This window comes from Homarus americanus, unplaced genomic scaffold (assembly GCF_018991925.1).
Source record: "Homarus americanus isolate GMGI-L3 unplaced genomic scaffold, GMGI_Hamer_2.0 scaffold34921, whole genome shotgun sequence".
NCBI classification, from domain to species: Eukaryota; Metazoa; Arthropoda; class Malacostraca; order Decapoda; family Nephropidae; genus Homarus; species Homarus americanus.
Window position 1 is genome coordinate 6740985 of NW_024741901.1, and position 20210 is coordinate 6761194.

The following is a 20210-nucleotide window of genomic DNA, read 5'->3' on the forward strand; positions in this document are numbered from 1 at the left end:
TGTGCACACTACTTTGTCTTCTCAGCGGTAATGCAGTGGTGACGTCTCGTCCCAGGATGTAAAAAGCCGATCGTATCGACGTATTTCAAAACACTCTGCCACTGGGGGCCGAATCGACACCGATGCTCAGTATATACGCTTATGAACCATTTGGTAAGGGCAGCTGCTGTCACATTCACAAAAAACATGAAATTACAGTGAACCTTCACTTTACGCGGTCAATTGAACCCACGGCGGCCCGCGTAAAGTGAGAAACGCGTAAAGTGAACAACATAACATATGGGATTAATTGAAATAGAGACCGGGCCGACCCCCAAACTCCACTTTTTCAGACACAATACCTACGTTGTAGTAAAAATAACTTCTTAATTTCATGATGGTATGCACACACAATTTATAATTAAGAGAAATATCAATACTTTTAGGTTTTTTAACACTTACATTAGTAGAAAAGATGGCTGGGCACACGGGGATGGGGGGTGGGTTCCGAGGCAGAGGGCAGATTATTGGCGCCTCACGTGTATCACTTGTATCACTATCCACCACAGAGGCTTGCAGGGCCTCTTTGTCAAACCCCTCAAAGTCCATATAAGTCCATATCCTCACTATCATTATCACTATCACTGACTTGGGCCGGCTGTGGTGGGTGGCAGGTTAAGAACTCAGTAATGTTTTGATGACTGGGCGACCTTGTGCGCACCCTGCTCGCGCCGCTCTCCGCGTAAAAGGGTACACACACCGCAGAAAGTGAGCATTCCGTGTTCGGCAGGGTACCGCGTAAACGTGGAAACGCGTAAAGTGGGACCGAGTAAAGCGAGGGTTGACTGTACAATGTACATCATATCATAGTAAGTTCTTTCTGTTTACTATACTGGGAGGTCTGCCGGGGGAAGGAGCCTTACAGCTGGGAAGTTAGGTAAGGTGAAGTAGATTTGTTTGGTTAGGTTGATGAGGTCTTTTATCATTGCTTCTGCTGCTTCTTTTTCTTATCAAGGTTAGGTTGGGTTTAATTTAGAAATAACCACTTTTTAACACATTTGCAAAACCTGCAACAGTGTCCACTATAAAACACAGTGAAATTGGAGCATTTTTATAATCATTGGTTAATATGCTATGCTAGGTTAGATTGAACTTTTAAATAAATTTTTTTTACACTTTTGTCATAACTACGAGTGTCCACTATAGAACACAGTGAAACTGCGGCATTTCTAAATTCGTTTTCTATGAAAAAAGCGGCTATGAAGTAGTAAATAATTACCTAATTGATTTCTATGAATATTTGGCACCAAGTCAGTCATCAATAATCACTCATTTATATAATTACTGTACCTCTATTACAAAAACATTAGACTGGGCTATTTTGCTGTAATGTAGCCTAACTGTATTGGGAATATCCCTTAATGAGAAATCCTTTTATGAGAGGGTGTACTGTATAGTACAGTACTCTGTACTGTGATACTTAACATACACTATACATAAATATCTGAAATTTATTTCATTGGAGACCATTTATGAGTCCTTCACCTTACCTTCAGTCTAGCGTTGCCTTGATGAAGGAACTTCAGTTGCTGAAGATCACTAGCTTGGAAGACCACTAAGTTTGATGACATTTTTGTTGTTGAAACTTCACTTTAACATCATTTTAAGACACAGTACCTGTTAATGTAACTGAATTAGTATTCATTACTGAATCCATTACCCCAATACCTGGAATGGTAAACAAAATGATTATCAGTAGAATAAACGAGGAATCATCATGAAAAACACAAGAAACATATTTTAGTTATAGACATAAAACAAACAAAAAATACTACAGTACAGTAATAATAATGACAATTAAAGAGGTTGGCATTAGTGTTAGCAATACTGACGCTGCTTCAAAATGCATAGCAGGGTCATTTTTCAATAACAGCCCACCACCTTTTTAAAAAAAAATTCTCTATCATTTAATAGATTTCTTCGAGAAATGAAAGAATAAACTTGAAATTAGTTGGGCATTCAAAAAAAAAAGTGATTGGTTTAATTTTCCTTTAGGACGTAGCGCGCCCCAAAGTTATAATTACTGAAACATTTAGATCTCCCTATCTGAGCATTTTTAACCCCATATTTACCATTCGGAAATGGAAAAAAGCAACACAATTGAATTATTGATTTTACGTACTTTTCAGTTTTCGTCTCTGTGAAGAGATGTTATCTGCGTAAAACCGAGTTAACTATGAGTGTGTTTACATCACGCATGCGCAATGTTGACTGACGATCTCATCACGTGAATTTTTTCGACCAATCACATTTGAATGTTTTCAAAGGGAGCAGCCTAAGTACGGATTTGAATTTAAATTACCAGTGTGACAATGGCCGTGATGGAGGTTGGGTATGATTCGTGCTCCTACGATTATTTTAAATTTATTGTCGAGTTTTACAAGAAAGTCGATCATGCTGTCCAATTCCTACGTAATCTTATGTTCTCCCTACGTCTGTTGAGTGCCCACACTGTAAATTGCCTTGTAAATTTAGAAAGGACAAGCACCAGTGGTTCTGTAATTGATCAAGGAGGTACGGAAAGAGGAAGAAAACGAAGATCTGTCAATAAGTTACCTCAGACTATTACGGCACTTTCCTTGATCATACACGCTTACCTCTGTGGAACTTGTGATTTTCGTTAATCACTGGCTTCAAAAGTGCTGGGATCACAAAACGGTTATTGTGTGCCTGCAATTGTCGTCCAAAACGAGTGTGCACTGGCGGAGTTTCTGCTCCGAGGTAACTTCAGAATGGCTTGACAACCAGGAGTGCATAGGTGGTGATGGTGTTGTGGTCAAAACCGACGAGACATTTTTGTCAAGCGAAAATATGAGCGAGGTAGTTAATTGAGTACAATGTGGCTCTTTGGGGGCATTGAGAAGGAGAGTAAGAAAAAAATTATTGTGCCCCTAAATGAAGCAAACCAGGACAGATTGGCGAAGACACTCATTCCCCTTATCAAACACTACATTCGTCCTCGGAGCATCATTGTTAGTGATGGATGGAAGGCCTACTCATCACTGCAGTCTGAAGGTTTCACTCATTGGGTGATTAACCACTCTGAACAATTTGTGGCCCCAACGACCCTTGAGTGCACACCCAGACCATCGAACACTTGTGGCGTGACTTCAAGGAGTGGACCATGGACCAAGAGACCTGGATGAAGAGCGAGTACTTCCAGCAGCATTTCATGCGATACCTCTCTCTGGATCTACACCCTTCAGATCGTCACCACCGGTTCTATACCACATCTGCGCGACTCTACCCACCTCAAGGACCAAGATACCACCCTCACCAGGAACGTGCTGCACCTGTGCCACTCGAAGAAGGGTTCGACGAGGAGGTCGATGACCATGAACCTATCCCCAAACTTTTAAACTACGGAAACATTTAGATCTCCATTTATACTAGTTGGAAATGAATAGAAAAGGATAGGTTCGGTTAATTTAAGCTAGGCCTACTGGGAGTACAGCATTGCCCCCGGCTAGGGGTTAGGTAAGGTTACGTTAGGTTATGTTACGTTAAGTTGTTAGGTTAGGTTAGGGAAAAATATGCATATTACAGCAACCATGGAAAATGAAAAAAAAAATGGTTTTCTGATGGATTTTGGTGTGAATAGTTCAAATCTGACCTTTATTATGTTGGAAATCACTCGTTTGTGATTTAGCCACCCCCCTCCCTATAGCAATATGGGGAAGAGCATGGGAATTCGGGATTTTGGGTGGGGGAGAGCAAAAAAACCGAGTGATTATACAATACAACCAAACTAAACCTGACCTAACCACCTAACTGGGGGTTCTGCCCCTGGACCCCTGGTGGTCAGCCTCCACAATAATATAAATAACCGTTACAGTATTTTTTACCTTACTCCGAGTCAGGGTCAGAGTCTGAGTCAGGTGCTCTGATTTTATTCGGTAAAGGTGTAGATAACTGCTACCACCAGTAGGAATTTTCCGAATTAGTTGAAAATTTTTCTACACACTAATATCATGATATTAAACACAAAAATTTTAACAATGCATAGAACCTAATAGAACCTGACTGTCATGGGTTGCGTTGGGTCTACCCCGCGCAACCCATCCCAAATGTTTGTTTACGGTAGATAAGGGACCAGGCGAGCCGTGATTCTGTCATCACTATTTCATTAGTGGATATGTGAGATATTTAATCAACTCTAAGTTTGTTTTACTAGAGATAAGGCACTCGGTGAGCCATAACTGCTACACATATTTTCCATCAGTGGTATGTTAGCCAGCCGATAGGTGGAGGCCAGTGAGACAGTGTTGTACTGTTCAGTGCCTCACGCCCCAAAACCTCATTTTAAATAGTATCCCCTAGGCCATGGGTTAGTTAAGACGTCAACCCCATCCTCTCCCTCCTGAAGGGAACGGGAGACCACACAGAGTCGTCCACTGCCACCCTGTCCTGTGGACCGTCTTCGACACGAGATTAAGTGTGTTAACCTAAGTTGTTATTCCGCGGAAATATCATGTGTGGATGCCTGGTTGCGACAAGAGCAATCCATGATGACCTATCAAACCTACAGTAAATGGTTAATCAATTCACACTGACAGAGTTCTCCTGCACGACACCCGTCTACAGTGACCGTGATCAACACGAGACTAAGTGTATTAACCTAGGTTTGTTATCCTCGTGGAAATATCACGTGTGGAAGCCTGGTTGCAACAAAAGCAATCCAGGCTGGTCTATTGCACATATGTGGTTAAACAAGTCATGCTTACCAGTTCTCCTTGCTGCGACAACCATCTACAGTGACTGTCAGTGAGACGAGACTATGTGTGGTAACCCAAGAGTACCTTTTTGTTGTTATTCCCCGTGAAAGAAGTTCTTGTGCGGAAGCCTGGTTGCAACAAGAGCAATCCAGGCTGGCAGTTAATGTTTCATTTGAAGAATTAAGGCTCTGTTAAGTCATACCCATAATAGAGTAACCACATGTGTTTCCAAGTTGAAAATTCCCTCTTTTAGAAGATTAATTTGTTACAGCGTGAACGTGAGTGACTCATATATCCATGCAAATTGTAAATCATTGTATGGAAGCTTGACAAATAAATGTAAGTGCAATTATCTGCCCGTATCTGTGATCCTATCCTATTTCAGTTAACGAGTTACCTTCCATAAGATTATTAACTTCGGTTAACAAGCAATCCCTCAAATGACGAGTTTTTTACGAGCCGACCTCAACATGTTTTCGCTTGCATTTGGCGGTCCACCAGCTGTAGTATTAGTCCGCCAATACAGTAATCGGTTCTAGGGCTTAAATTCCTTACTATTTTAGTAAATGTCAAGAAGTTTATACAATTCATAATTTTAAAAGTTTTATATTAAATTTTTTTTAGTCATTTTAACAATTATTGAACATAATTGAAGTCTGTGTCTTTTCAGTGGAGGTAACATCTTGCTTGAGACTCTCTTCAACTAAACACTTTTTTCTGTGTTTCCAAGCAAATTATTGGTCAATTTGAAATTTATTTTACATATTGACAATATATAATGCAGTGCAGTGTTGATTTAAAGAAAATAATCTTGAATTACACCAAGAGAACTAAAATTTTATGGGTGAAATGGTGCCATGGGGTGACTTCTCTTCCACCCCAATGCCTTCTCTTCTCCCTTCTCTTCCACCCCAATGCCTTCTCTTCTCCCTTCTCCTCCACTCCCATTCTAATTCCCAACATACACACCTCAAAGTAAGTGTACTTTACTACCTTTTTTGTTGATCTTAGGCAATTTTCGGTGAGCTGGAACCAATTACCCAAAAACCCATTGAAACAATGGTTTCGGTTAACGAGTTTTTCGGTTTACGAGCAAACTTCTAGAACGAATTGTGCTCGTTAACCGAGGAACCACTGTATTACTAAAGGCAATGACTGATTGGTTATGGCAAAGTATAGCCAATAACTTTGATGGATGTTGGAAATTAAAAGAATTCATTAAATCATCATTTATCAAGTATAAATCATGGAATGTCGGGTGGTGGAGTGAATTTCTACGTAGATACACCATAATCTCCTGTAAGTAACCAGAGTGAAGGTATCGAACTCTACGGTAAGAAATATAAGAAACACAATATATTGTAATCTCTATATAATATAATCCACTCTTACACCACTACGATACCAAAGCCATGACACTGACCTATCATACCCATAGGTTGGATGTGTTCAGTCAGGTTCTACTAGGTTCTAATAGGTTGATACATCAGCAATGGCGAGGAGAAATTCGTGGAAGCGTTCACCATCATTTATAGGAACAAAATAGCGCCGGGAGGAGAATTGTGAAGCCGGATAGAGTATGTTATTTTTTTTTAATATACTTTAAATCATAATAGAAATTTGTCGTTTCTTAAAATCATCAAAACAATAAGTACAGCAAAAATAAAGAATATCAACAAACAACTTCTGGTGGTAGCCATTATCTACACCTTTAACTTTTATTCTTTTTAAAATTCACTAACTTCAATATTTCAATTTTGCGCAGAAGTGTATATAAGAAATTGATAATAGAAAAAATAGTTCTATCGATTGAGTTTAGTGAATTTCCGGAATTCATTGGTTGCTGTAATCTGCACAATTACCTAGGTTAGGCGAGTTTAGATGACTCGTTTACGTGTTTTCCCCCACCCCAAAACCCCGATTTCCCAGGCTTTCTCCCCCATTATTGTTGGGGGATCGGAGTGGGGACAAAAACGATTAATTTCTGCCCAATATGAAGGTCAGATTCGCTTAAGACATACCAAAATACGGTAAAGATTTACGGAACTGTTATCACCTGAAGGAAATGTGTGATTTTTTTTTAACACACTAATAGCATGATATTAAACACAGAAATGGAATAGAACCTAACAGAACCTGACCTAACATACCCATAGGTTGGGTATGTTAGGTCAGGTTTTATTAGGGTCTATGCATTATCGTGTTAATTTACGTGTTAAACAACTTACCTTAATATTGAGGGTGATATACATCAGGAGGAATTCGTGGAAGCGTTTACCATCATTTAGGAAACGTCTCTTGAAGAGGGATTCAGTGAAGTAAACAACAAAAATGGCGCCAGGAGGAGAATTGTGAAGCAGGATATAGTAAATAATAAAAAAAAATACTTAAAATTATATTAGAAAGTTGTCGTTTCTTTGGTTAATATATAGGACTAACCAACCAGGGCTGCATAGCGCCGATGTGGCCGTATATCTCACATCCAGAAAATGCCTCAAATTTCACCATATCATATTAAGTTCTTTCTGTTTAATATACCGGGGAAGTTAGGTAAGGTTAGGTAAGGTTTGTTTGGTTTGGTTGGTTAGGTCTGTTCTTTAACATATTTCCACAAACTACAACAGTGTCCACTATAATATAACAATGAAAATCCGGAGTTTTTATAATTGTTTTCAATCAATTTCACTCGCGGGTTAGTCCTATATAATTACATTTTTTTTAAATACAGTACTTAAAATAATCAAAACCATAAGTACAGCAAAAATATAGAAAATCAACAAACAACTTCTAAGGATTACAGTTTCGTAAAAATTTACCAAAAATACACTGGAAAAACATATTGGTCAACCCCTAGGGACTCATGTCCGACAGTAAATATTTACCAAGTGATTTGCCCCAAAGACAAATATCAGATCATCTAAAACAGCAAGAAATCAAGCGATTTTTTTTTTCATGTGAAAAAAGGTGATGGGTGGTTAACGAAAAATGACCCATAGCAGTCCACCTGCTAGATGAGGGCCAAAAAGTACTTGTAACACTGACCAACTAACTTGACAGTTCCAAACCTCCTGCGTCAGACGGCTGAAGCCTTGAGCTGTGGCCGCCCATCAGGTGACTTCCACCACAGAGCTGACATGACGATAAATATTTACAATTCATAATATGATATCCCAACCTAAAATATTAAGTTTTAATAAAAAGTATATAAGATATCAAATAATAAAATATATAAATATTTATATGTGGGGTAAAAGGGTGTTATGACTTATTTCTTCAATAAATACTTTGTGCTAACCTACATTTATAATCCCTGAAGCGCTAAGCCGAGGGGAGCACACACCCAAGCCACTAGAACTCACCATAACAAACGAAGATGGTATGGTGGCCAAACTGGAACACCTTGCCCCAGTTAGCACCAGTCACCATATAGTGTTGTCATTTAGATTTAACTGTTACCTAGTTCAGGATAAGGCCAGGCCAAGGTGCAAATATTACAAGGGAAATTACAACGGGATGAGGGAAGAGATGAGGGGTATCAACTGGCCTGACTTATTAAGGCACAAGAACGCAGACACTACGCTGAATATCATAACAAGTAAAGCGACCCATTTGATCGATAAATATATACCCAAGATCAAACCCAGTGCCTCTAGGAATACGAGGGGATCCCTACACATGAACCACGCAGCGGTCGACAAAGTTAAGAAAACCCAGAAATTCAAGACGTGGGTTGGGTCAAACGATGAGCAGGACAGGAGGGTGTATGCGAGAGCCAGAAACCAAGCAAAGTTAGAGTGTAGAAGGGCTGAAAAGGAGTTCTAGAGGCTGGTTGCAAGAGAGGTCAAGTCAAACCCAAAGGCGTTTTACCGCTATATAAAGTCGAAATTAAAAACGCGAGTAGGAGTATCAGACCTGAGGCTTGAAGATGGTAGTTACGCAGATTCTGACCAGGATAAAGCTGAGGCATTGAACAGCTTCTTTTCCTCGGTGTTCACAAGAGAGGATGCAATTAACCTTCCTGCGTTTGAGGACAGACGGTTCGACATAGCACTGACCCACATTGTGTTCACAGAAAACTTTTATCCTCTTCTCCAGTGATCGGCTCGTCTGCCGCTCAAGCGATTGGTCACATCTCTGATTACTTTTCCTTTTCTTTTATCCTCTTCACCAAAAGATCGGCTCGTTAGCAGCTTGGGCGATCGGTCACGTCTCTGTCACGCACTGTTGGCAAGTACTGGGCATGCACCGGCTCCTGAATGTATCTGAACCCGCTCCAGTGATGGTCAAGTCTTGTCTTGAAAGAGCTCACACTCGGTGCCGTCACAACACTTTCTGGTAGATTGTTCCAAGAGTTTACAACCCTCACTCCGAAAAAGTTTGCCCTCACGGTTTTCTGGACTTGCGGCTTCTTCAATCTTGAGCTGTGACCCCTTGTGGGGCGAGCGTCCGCCAGCTCCAAGTAAGGACACTCGACTGAGTAGCGCCCCTTGAGATGCTTATACACCTCTATTAGGTCACCCCTTGCCCGTCTGTAGTATAAGCTAGGCAAGTTTAGGCGCTCCAATCTCTCAGGGTAGCTGAGGTGCAGAAGGGCAGGCACCAGTCTGGTGGCCCTCCTTTGAACATTTTCAACCAACTGACAGTCCCTAGCATATCTCGGGGACCAGACGGGGTGACAGTACTCCAGATGGGGAAGCACTTCACTCTTGAAGATCGTTACGTCCCTCGTAACGATCAAGATATCTGAACGACCTTCTTATGTAATGACCACGGTCATACACGTCAGTTCACGTAAAATCAGACGATCCATATTACGCTCAATAGCCCACGAAACATGCAGCTATACTTCTTTATTTGAGTTCCCCATCTAAGGAGTTCGTTTTCTCATCGCTTCAGGACGCCTGAGTCCTCCGTTTTCTCTCAATCATAGAATGCACCCGAGACTTCATTATTCCTTAGTAATGACAGAATTTGAAATTACAACTGTAGTTGCAATTGGTGAGGCAACTTAGATATGTCTGTTTACAGTTGGAACATTCAAGATCCATTGTGAGTGGTGTTGAAAGCTTCAACTGTCCTTATTGTTAGTAAAACTTGTCAAGTAAGTGAGTGTCAAGTTGTCAGTCTGAATGACATATCTTTATGTCGTCCGTGGGGATATCCATGAATTTCCGATTGCTACTGAAGTTATATTATTTTGTTGCCCAAACATCAGGGAATCTGATGTGTGTAGCTTAGTGAGCGTCAGTTGTCTATTTTAGAAAGTCATTAATCTGCTGAAAGATTCTGTCAAACTCAAAATCTCCAAGACCTAACGGATGTTCTTACTTTTACTTCTTTTTACTTTTATCCTCTTCGCCACTGATCGGCTTGTTAGCCGCTTGGGCGATCGGTCACGTCTCTTTTCCTTTATATTCTTCACCAAAATGTCGGCTCGCTAGCCGCCCGGGCGATCGGTCACGTCTCTGTCACGCACTGTTGGCAAATACTGGGCATGCACCGGCTCCTGAATGTACCTGAACCCGCTCCAGTGTTGGTCAAGTCTTCTCTTGAAAGAGCTCACACTCGGTGCCGTCACAACACTCTCTGGTAGATTGTTCCAAGAGTTTACAACCCTCACTCCGAAAAAGTTTGCCCTCACGGTTTTCTGGACTTGCGGCTTCTTCAATCTTGAGCTGTGACCCCTTGTGGGGCGAGCGTCCGCCAGCTCCAAGTAAGGACACTCAACTGAGTAGTGCCCCCTGAGATGCTTATAAACCTCAACTAGGTCCCTCCTTGCCCGTCTGTAGTATAAGCTAGGCAAGTTCAGGCGCTCCAATCTCTCAGGGTAGCTGAGGTGCCGAAGTGCAGGCACCAGTTTGGTGGCCCTCCTTTGAACATTTTCAACCAACTGACAGTCCCTAGCATATCTCGGGGACCAGATGGGGTGACAGTACTCCAGATGGGGAAGCACTTCACTCCTGAAGATCGTCACGAGGGACGGACCGTCTAGATATCTGAACGACCTTCTTATAAGACCCAATAATTCATTTGCCTGATTTACCTTCTTCTCACAATGGCCCGAGAACTTCAGCTCATTGTCAACATACACACCTAGGTCCTTCTCACACACAGTCTCAACTAGTACAGTTTCTTCATCCCGTTGGGACATATGGTACGCCTCCTTACCGTTGGTACGCCCCAGGTGCATCCTCTTACACTTCGTGACATTGAATCTCAGCAGCCATTTCTTCGACCATTCTTGAAGCCCACAGAGGTCCTTCTGCAGCTCTTCACAGTCCGCTTGGTTCTTTATTTCCCGAAATAACCTGGCGTCATCGGCAAACATTTGTATGGAGGAGTGTACAACGTCAGGCATGTCATTTATGAAACAAACAAACAACAGCGGGCCCAATACACTGCCCTGTGGTACCCCGCTTGTGACAGGTACGGATGATGATTTCGTGCCATTAATTACCACACACTGTTTCCGGTCACGTAGAAAGTCTTCTATCCACGCTAGGGCATTTCCCTGAATTCAGTACCCTACCAGTTTGATTTTCAGCCTTTCGTGGGGTACAGTGTCGAAAGCCTTGGCAAAATCTACGTAAATATTGTCGACATTACCACCCCATTCCAGAATATGGGTCCAAATATCCAATACCTTGAGCAATTGTGTTATACAGGAGCGCCCCGGCATAACGCCGTGTTGGCAATCCTTTACAAGGTTGTTTCGTAATAGATGTTCCATCGCGGCATCTCTGATAATACTCTCAAGTACTTTACATATTATGCTGGTCAAGCTCACCGGTCTATAGTTGTTTGTGGAGTGACGATCGCCCTTCTTGAAGATGGGACTCACATAAGCCACTTTCCATTCACTGGGGACCTTTCGTTCATCCAGGCATTTACAAAACAGGATCTTCAGGGGCTCGGCAAGCTCGTTGCTCAACTCTCTTAGCACTCTAGGATGCACCATGTTAGGGCCGGGACTCTTATGGACCTTTAGCTTTGACAGTTTATTTCTAATACCCTCTTCTGTGAAAACATTGTGGGTCAGTGCTGTGTCGAACCGTCTGTCCTCAAACGCAGGAAAGTTATTCGCATCCTCTCTTGTGAACACCGAGGAAAAGAAGCTGTTCAATGAACCAGCTTTATCCTGGTCAGAATCTGCGTAACTACCATCTTCAAGCCTCAGGTCTGATACTCCTACTCGCGTTTTTAATTTCGACTTTATATAGCGGTAAAACGCCTTTGGGTTTGACTTGACCTCGCTTGCATGCAACCATCCTCTGGAACTCTTTTTCAGCCCTTCTACACTCTATCTTTGCTTGGTTTCTGGCTCTTGCATACATCCTCCTGTCCTGCTCATCATTTGACCCAACCCACGTCTTGAATTTCTGGGTTTTCTTAACTTTGTCGACCGCTGCGTGGTTCATGTGTAGGGATCCCCTCGTATTCCCAGAGGCACTGGGTTTGATCTTGGTTATATATTTATCGATCAAATGGGTTACTCTACTAGTTATGATATTCAGCGTAGTGTATGTGTTCTTGTGCCTTAATGAGTCAGGCCAGTGGATACCCCTCATCTCTTCCCTCATCCCGTTGTAATTTCCCTTGTAATATTTGCACCTTGGCTTGGCCTTATCCTGAACTAGGTAACAGTTAAATCTGAATGACAACACTATATGGTGACTGGTGCCAACTGGAGCAAGGTGTTACAGTTTGGCCTCCTCGTTTGTTATGATGAGGTCTAGTGGCTTGGGTGTTTGCTCCTCTGTGTAATGTGTCGGGTCTCTAACATGTTGGAACAGAAAAATATCTCTCAGAGTTTATACAAAAGGAGTAGCAGGGTTATTCAAGTCATTTGGGGTGAACACGTTTCTCCAGTCGATGTCGCCATAGTTAAAGTCCCCCATGATAAGGAGGTGGCTAGGGTTGAGCATCCCCGCATTGTCTATGAAAGCTTTTAAGTTCCTTTGGTTTAGTGGGCCACAGTTTGGGGATCTGTGGATACACCCGACGATAAGTAAGTCCCTCCCTTTAATTTAATTTTACACCACTGGGACTCTTCAAAAACATGCTCTCCCTGTACCCTCGCCTGGCTTGCTCTAAGGTCTTGCCTAGCATAGATAACCACATCCCTTTTGCAAGTTTCTTGAGAAAGGTTCGTAAATGACTCAAATCCAGCAATACTGAACTCACTTTCCTCTGGGTCGATTCTCCTGTTCTTGTACAACAGTTCGACAACTCCCACAATATCTGGTTGGTGTACTTTCAATAGTGTTTCAAATGATGTTTTTCAGTGAAGAGAAGTAAAACTAACTAGAGACCGCGTTTTTGAGCAGAAACAGCCGTATTCCGTGAAAAGAAGTAAAACTTTAAAAAAAAAAACAAATTCTGGAAAAAACTGAGTGTTTTCCGTGAAAAGAATTTAACTGCCTAAAAAACCCACTGTTATTCAGCAGAAAATTAGTGTTTTCAGTGAAAAGAAGTAAAACTAACTTAAAACAGGTAAAAAATAATTAATTAAAAACAGTGTTCTTCAGCAGAAAACAAGCATTTTCCGTGATAAGAAGTAAAACTGGCTCCAAAACACTGTTTTAAGCAAAAACCGAGTAGTTTCCGCTAAAAGAAGTAAAACTAACTAAAAAAACCAGTGTTTTTGAGCAGAAAACAGCATTTTCCGCGATAAGAAATATAACTGTCTCCAAAACAATGTTTTCATAAAAAAAAAAAAGAGTGTTTTCCGTGAAAAGAAGTAAAACTAACTAAAAACATTGTGTCTTTGAGCAAAAAACAAGAGGCTTCCATGAAAATAAATTAAACTTACTAAAAAACACTATTTTTGAACAGAAAACAAGTGTTTTCCCTGTAAAGAAGTAAAACGAACTAAAGTACACTGTAGTGGACGTCTCCCCTACAACTGCCTAACTGCGTAGCCACGCCACCACCTGTTACCGTCTTCCCTAGCAACCAAGCGTATCAGCATTCCAATGCCCGCCTTATCTTAGCAACGGAACTAGTCACCGGCTACTTCTAGGGTTTTCCCACCATGACTCATAGCCGCTGCTGGGTGTATATAAGCTCTGTTTCTCCCTTGAGATTCATTCTGGCCCATCTTCCTGAACAAGCAACACCTCCTCCTCCGCCGCTGCCTGGCAGCCCCTCACTTCTCCTCGCCTGCCTGGCGGCCCTCTCTCCCGCCAGCGAGCATGGCGACCCACCAGCTGTCCTTCTCTGAGCTTCCTCACCAACCAACTCTCATTCTGGCCCATCTTCCTGAACAAGCAACACCTCCTCCTCCGCCGCTGCCTGGCAGCCCCTCGCTTCTCCTCGCCTGCCTGGTGGCCCTCGCTCCTGCCAGCTAGCATGGCGACCCACCAGCTGTCCTTCTCTGAGCTTCCTCACCAACCAACTCTCATTCTGCCCATCTTCCTGAACAAGCAACACCTCCAGCACCAGACTGTCTATCATATAACTTATATATTATACAAGAAAACCACATTAGAGTTTCCTTCCATCCTGAGTGCTAGACAACATTAATATCTCGATACCCCTACAACACTCTTTATCAGCAAAAACTAATACCTTAGCGCGAAAAGAAGTAAAACTAAATAACACAGTGTTTTGGAGCAGAAAACAGCGTTTTCCGTGATAAGTAAAACTGTCTCCAAAACTCGGTTTATCATCAAAAACTGAGTGGTTTCCGCAAAAAGAAGTAAAACTAACTAAAAAAAACAGTGTTCTTGAGCAGAAAACAAGCGTTTTCCGTGAAAAGAAATAAATCTTTCTATAAACAAATGCTTTTCAGGAAAATTGATCGTTTTGCGTGAAAAGAAGTACAACTGTTGCCCAAAACAGTTATTCAGCAGAAAATAAATATTTTCAGTGAAAATAAGTAAAACTAACTAAAAACAGTGTTTTTGAACATAAAAGCGGATTTTCCATTAAAACAAGCGTTTTCCGTGAAAAGAATTAAAACTTTCTAAAAAAAAAAAATATTCAGCAGAAAAAGAGTTTTCAGTCAAAATGAGTAAGACTAACTAAAAAACAGAGTTTTTGAGCAGAAAACAAGAGTTTTCCACGAAAATAAGTAAAACTAACTTAAAAAACAATGTTTTTGAGCAGAAAACAAGCAGTTTCCGTGATGAAAAGTAAATCTGTCTCAAAAACACTGTTTTTCAGCAAAAACTGAGTGGTTTCCACGAAAAGAAGTAACACTTACTATAATATAGTGTTTTTTAGCAGAAAACAAGCATTTTCCGTGATAGGAAGTAAATCTGTCTCCAAAACACTGTTTTTCAGCAGAAACTGAGTAGTTTGCGCGAAAAGAAGTAAAACTAATTAAAAACAGTGTTTTTGAGGAGAAAACAAGTGTTTTCCGTGAAAAGAAATAAATCTTTCTAAAAATCAGTTTTTAAGGAAAACTGATTGTTTTCCGTAAAAAGAAGTAAAAATGTTGCCCAAAACACTGTTACTCAGCATAAATAAGTTTTTGCGGTAAAAATATGTAAAACTAACTAAAAAAAACTGTTTTTGAGCAGAAAAAGGGTTTTCCATTAAAATAAGAAAAACTAACTAAAAAAACAGTGTTTTGGAACAGAAAAAAGCGTTTTCCGTGTAAAGAAGTAAAACTAATTAAATATACAGTTTTTCAGCTAAACCTAAGTGTTTAACGCGAAAAGAAGTAAAATTAACTAAAAATAGTGTGTTTGAGCAGAAAACAAGCGTTTTCCGTGTAAAGAAGTTGTAGGAATTCGTGGCATAATGTTGTCTAGCACTCAGGATGGATGGAAACTCTAAGGTGGTTTTCTTGTATAATATAAGTTATATGATAGACAGTCTGTTGCTGGAGGTGCCGTGTGGTGAGGAGCTGCTCAGTGGAGACGTTCGGTGAGTAGCGTGTTGAAGGAGGTAGATGTGCAGGAGCTTCGTTAGAGAAGATGTTGCCTGTTGCTGGCCTCCTGGTTGAATGAATGCTGGACAGCGTGGAGCTTGCTGGAGGAGGTGTTGCGTTTTCAAGTAGAATGGCCAGAATGAGAGCTGGTTGGTGAGGAAGCTCAGAGAAGGACAGCTGGTGGGTCGCCATGCTCGCTGGCGGGAGCGAGGACCGCCAGGCAGGCGGAGGAGAGGCGAGGGCCGCCAGGCAGCGGCGGAGGAGGAGGTGTTGCGTGTTGTAGAAGTGAGGCCAGAATGAATCTCAATGGAGAGACAGAGCTTATATACCTATCAGCCGTGAGTCATCTATGAGTCATGTTGGGAAAACCCGAGAAGTAACCGGTCTTTGGCTCGGTTGCTAGGATACGGTAGCATCTGGTGACGCCGCTCGTTTGGTTGCTAGGGAAGCAAAACTAACTAAAACAGTGTTTCTGACCAGAAAGCAAGTATTTTCCGTGATACAAAGTAAAACTGTTTCCAAAAAAAGGCTTTTCAGCAAAACTGAATAGTTTCCGCAAAAAGAAATAAAACTAACTAAGAAACAGTGTTTTTGAGTAGAAAAGAAGTGTTTTACGTGTAAAGAAGTAAAACTAAGAAAAATACACTGTTTTTCATCAAAAACTAAGTGTTTACCGCGAAACGAAGTAAAACTAACTAAAAAAAAATAATAAAACAAGCGTTTTCCTTGAAAAGAAGTAAAACTGTTTAAAACAACTCTTTTTCAGCAAAAACTGAGTGTTTTCCGTGAAAAGAAGTAAAAATTACTAATAACAATGTGTCTGAGCAGAAAACAAGCGCTCTCGGTAAAAATAAGTAAAACTGTCTTAAGAACAGTTATTTAGCAAAAAAAAAAATTTCAGTGAAAAGAAGTAAAACTGACAAGAAAAAAGTGTTTTTGAGCAGAAAACATGTGTTTTCTGTGAATAGTAGTAAAACTTTCTAAAAACCGCTGTTTTTCAGTAAAAACTGAGTGTTTTGCATGAAAAGAATTAAAACTTTCTAAACAAAATATGTTATTCAGCAGAAAAGGTGTTTTCAGTGAAAATATGTAAGACTAACTAAAAAACTGTTTTTGAGCAGAAAACAAGCATTTTCCGTGATAAGAAGTAAAACTGTCTCCAAAACACCGTTTTTCAGCAAAAAGTGAGTGGTTTGCACGAAAAGAAGTAAAACTAACTAAAACAGTGTTTTTGAGGAGAAAACAAGCGTTTTCAGTGAAAAGAAATAAATCTTTCTAAAAACACTGCTTATCAGGAAAACTGATTGTTTTCCGTAAAAAGAAGTAAAACTGTTGCCCAAAACACTGTTATTCAGCAGAAATTAAGTGTTTGCAGTGAAAAGAAGTAAAACTACCTAAAAAAACAGTGTTTTTGAGCAGAAAACAAGCATTTTCCGCGATAGGAAGTAAAACTGTCTCCAAAACACAGTTTTTTAGCAAAAACTGAGCCGTTTGCGCGAAAAGATCTAAAATTATATAACTTCTTCATAATGAATTTGAAGCTATTTTAGGGCAAGCCACTAAAGGATCTACAATTTTATTTATCTCCTTATTTAGATTTATTATATTCAATAATACTCTTGGTCTTCTCCCATATGTCTTCACTAGATCCAAACATCTTACAGTGACTCTTGCACTTGCTCTGCCTCCATGACTTACTTTTATTTTATTTGGTTGAATCAACCATACCCAACATATACTTCCCCATATAGTACCTCAGGGGACCCCAGGGCTTCTAATACCATTTGCAGTATTAGTAGAAACTTTAAGAAATATTATTCGATGAGGAACTTTAGCCGTCCGACTAGCAGCTAATATAATTGCCTGACATCTCTTATTAACACTTTTAGGTAATATTGGTCCTTCTTTATCCCTCACCTTAGTGTCATTCTTAATGTTGGCTCAAATCCTTCTTTTAATACTAGTGTAGGGTTTCGTGATATTATGTTGTCTAGCACTCAGGATGGATGGAAACTCTAAGGTGGTGGTTTTCTTATATAATATAAGTTATATGGTAGACAGTCTGGTGCTGGAGATGCCGTGTGGTGAGAAGCTGCTCAGTAGACACATTCGGTGAGTAGCGTGTTGAAGGAGGTAGATGTGCAGGAGCTTCGTTAGAGAAGATGTTGCCTGTTGCTGGCCTCCTGGTTGAGTGAAAGCTGGACAGCGAGGAGCTTGCTTGGAGGAGGTGTTGCGTGTTCAGGAACGTAGAGTAGAATAAGAGAGCTGGTTGGTGAGGACGCTCAGAGAAGGACAGCTGGTGGGTCGCCATGCTCGGTGGCGGGAGCGAGGACCGCCAGGCAGGCGGAGGAGAAGCGAGGGCCGCCAGGCAGCGGCGGAGGAGGAGGTGTTGCGTGTTCAGGAACCGAGGCCAGAATGAATCTCAATGGAGAGACAGAGCTTATATACACAACAGCCGGAAGTAAAACCCATGGGAACTCGCCGGTTTCTCGACTCCGTTGCTAGGGAAGACGTAGCAGGTGGCTGGTTGCGAGGATACTGTGGCATCTGGTGACGCGGATACGCAGTTGTAGGGGAGACGTCCACTACACTAGAATCTGCTGTTGCAATAATTCAATCATACGTATTTGCTGTTTTAAGAACTTTATATCCCAGAGAAGTTAACTTATATCATCGCACGGACACCACGCTTACCACTTAGTTGATATAAGACCCTTACTCTTAACAGGCCTTGTTAAATGATTTCACTAATTTAACATGGATTTGCTACTCCTAATCTTTTTGGCTACTATTTTAACAATAATTCAATGATGACGAGATGTTACACGTGAGGGAACATATCAAGGGCTCCACACCCAAGTTGTAATAAACGGACTTCGTTGAGGAATAATTCTTTTTATTGTATCTGAAGTTCTCTCTTTTTTTTCTCTTTTTTTGACATTCTTTCACAGTAGACATTCACCAACAATCGAAATTGGGATATGTTGACCGCCCGTTGGTATTCAACCATTTAATCCTTTCCAAACTCCGCTCCGAAATACAACGATTCTCTTATACTCGGGAGCTACAGTGACATGAGCACATCATGCTATTACCAGCTCTAATCATTCAGAAGCTATTCAAATTCTTGCTTTAACAATTATTCTAGGATTTTATTTTTCTGCTCTTCAAGCTTTTGAATATGTAGAAGCTTCATTTATAATTGCAGATTCTGTCTATGGATCTACTTTTTTTGTAGCAACTGGTTTCCATGGACTTAATGTAATTATTGGAATTTCTTTTTTAGCTATTTGTTATTACCGCCTTTATAAATGTCACTTTTCTTCAGACCATCATTTTGGTTTCGAAGCAGCCGCCTGGTACTGACACTTTGTAGATGTTGTATGACTATTTTTATATTTCTTTATCAATTGATGAGGAGGTTAATTAATTTTTTAATATAATAAGTATATTTTGCTTTTACCAAAAAGCCTAGAATTTCTAGAAAATTAATTTTCATTAAATTTATCGTAATCTTAACAACCCTAGTAATTAGATCTGTAGTTATAATTCTTGCTTCTATTTTACCAAAAAAACTCATTACAGATCGAGAAAAAATCCCCATTCGAGAGTGGATTTGATCCTAAAGGCTCGGCACGACTTCCTTTTTCCTTACGATTCTTCTTAATTGCTGTTATTTTCTTGATTTTTGATGTTGAAATTACTCTTTTCCTTCCTCATGCTTCTATTATTCATTTAAAAAACATATTTTCGTGAGCTCTAACAGGGACTTTATTTTTATTGATTTTGCTTTTTGGTCTTTACTATGAATGGTATCAAGGTGCCTTAGAATGATTTTATTAGAGCTATATTCAATTTATGATTTATAAGTTGCATTCATAAGGTGTTTTTATAAACTGGCTTTAAGATTAGAAAGCGGAGTATCACACTTAGTTTCGGCCTAAGCTTTGGTCTATTCTAGGCCTCCAATCTTTGAGAGAAGCCAAAATAGAGGCCCATTGCTGTTAATGATGAAACTGGACTTTATGTCCCTCTCAAGGAAATATTCATGCCAAAAAAAGAAGCCTCTAACTTCACTTTAAGCGGTTGAATTCCGTTTATATTTCTTTTTTATAGTGTAAATAACACACTACATTTTCGTTGTAGAACTGAAGTATTAACTTCTAAAAAAATAAAAATTTACAAAAAAGTTAGCTTTTAATTGAACAAAATGCTTAATTAATTATTAATCTTTCCTTCTTACTGTGGGAGACTCAGATGATGCTTCCAATCAGGGGTAAAGGAAACACACTGATGTCAAGTTCGTAAGTTCTATTTCTGGGACAAACACACAAAAGGAGTTAAGACAGGGGAAACAGCGTCCTGTCTTGGAATCTCTCTGGGTATCTCTATCTGCGCATGCGCGTACAGCGCGCATGTGCCTAAAGTCTGAACTAACACAGTGACAAAAGGGAATATGATTATAACATATAATACAGAGACCTGAATCAATAATGGTAAATAGTACAGTTACATATTACAGCATATTCGTCACATATACCTACACCTCCCTCCCCCTCACGCTCGTAGTGCAATCT

The 20210-nt window shown here is 40.4% G+C and overlaps 1 protein-coding gene across 3 annotated transcripts in view; it reads right to left on the bottom strand.

Moving 5' to 3' along the window:
- The window catches only part of LOC121876180, an 85987-nt gene extending 78099 nt beyond the window's left edge, over positions 1–7888 (bottom strand). Inside the window, exons 1-2 of one of the 3 annotated variants that reach the window (XM_042381138.1) lie at positions 7797–7888; positions 1530–1656 (exon numbers count right to left, since the gene is read on the bottom strand). In XM_042381138.1, the coding sequence (XP_042237072.1) occupies positions 1530–1610 (81 nt within the window). In that variant the 5' untranslated portion in view covers positions 1611–1656; positions 7797–7888. The remainder of the gene's footprint in view (positions 1–1529; positions 1657–7796) is intronic. The other 2 variants (XM_042381140.1, XM_042381141.1) reach the window with 2 other exon arrangements.
- Positions 7889–20210: the final 12322 nt, after the last annotated feature.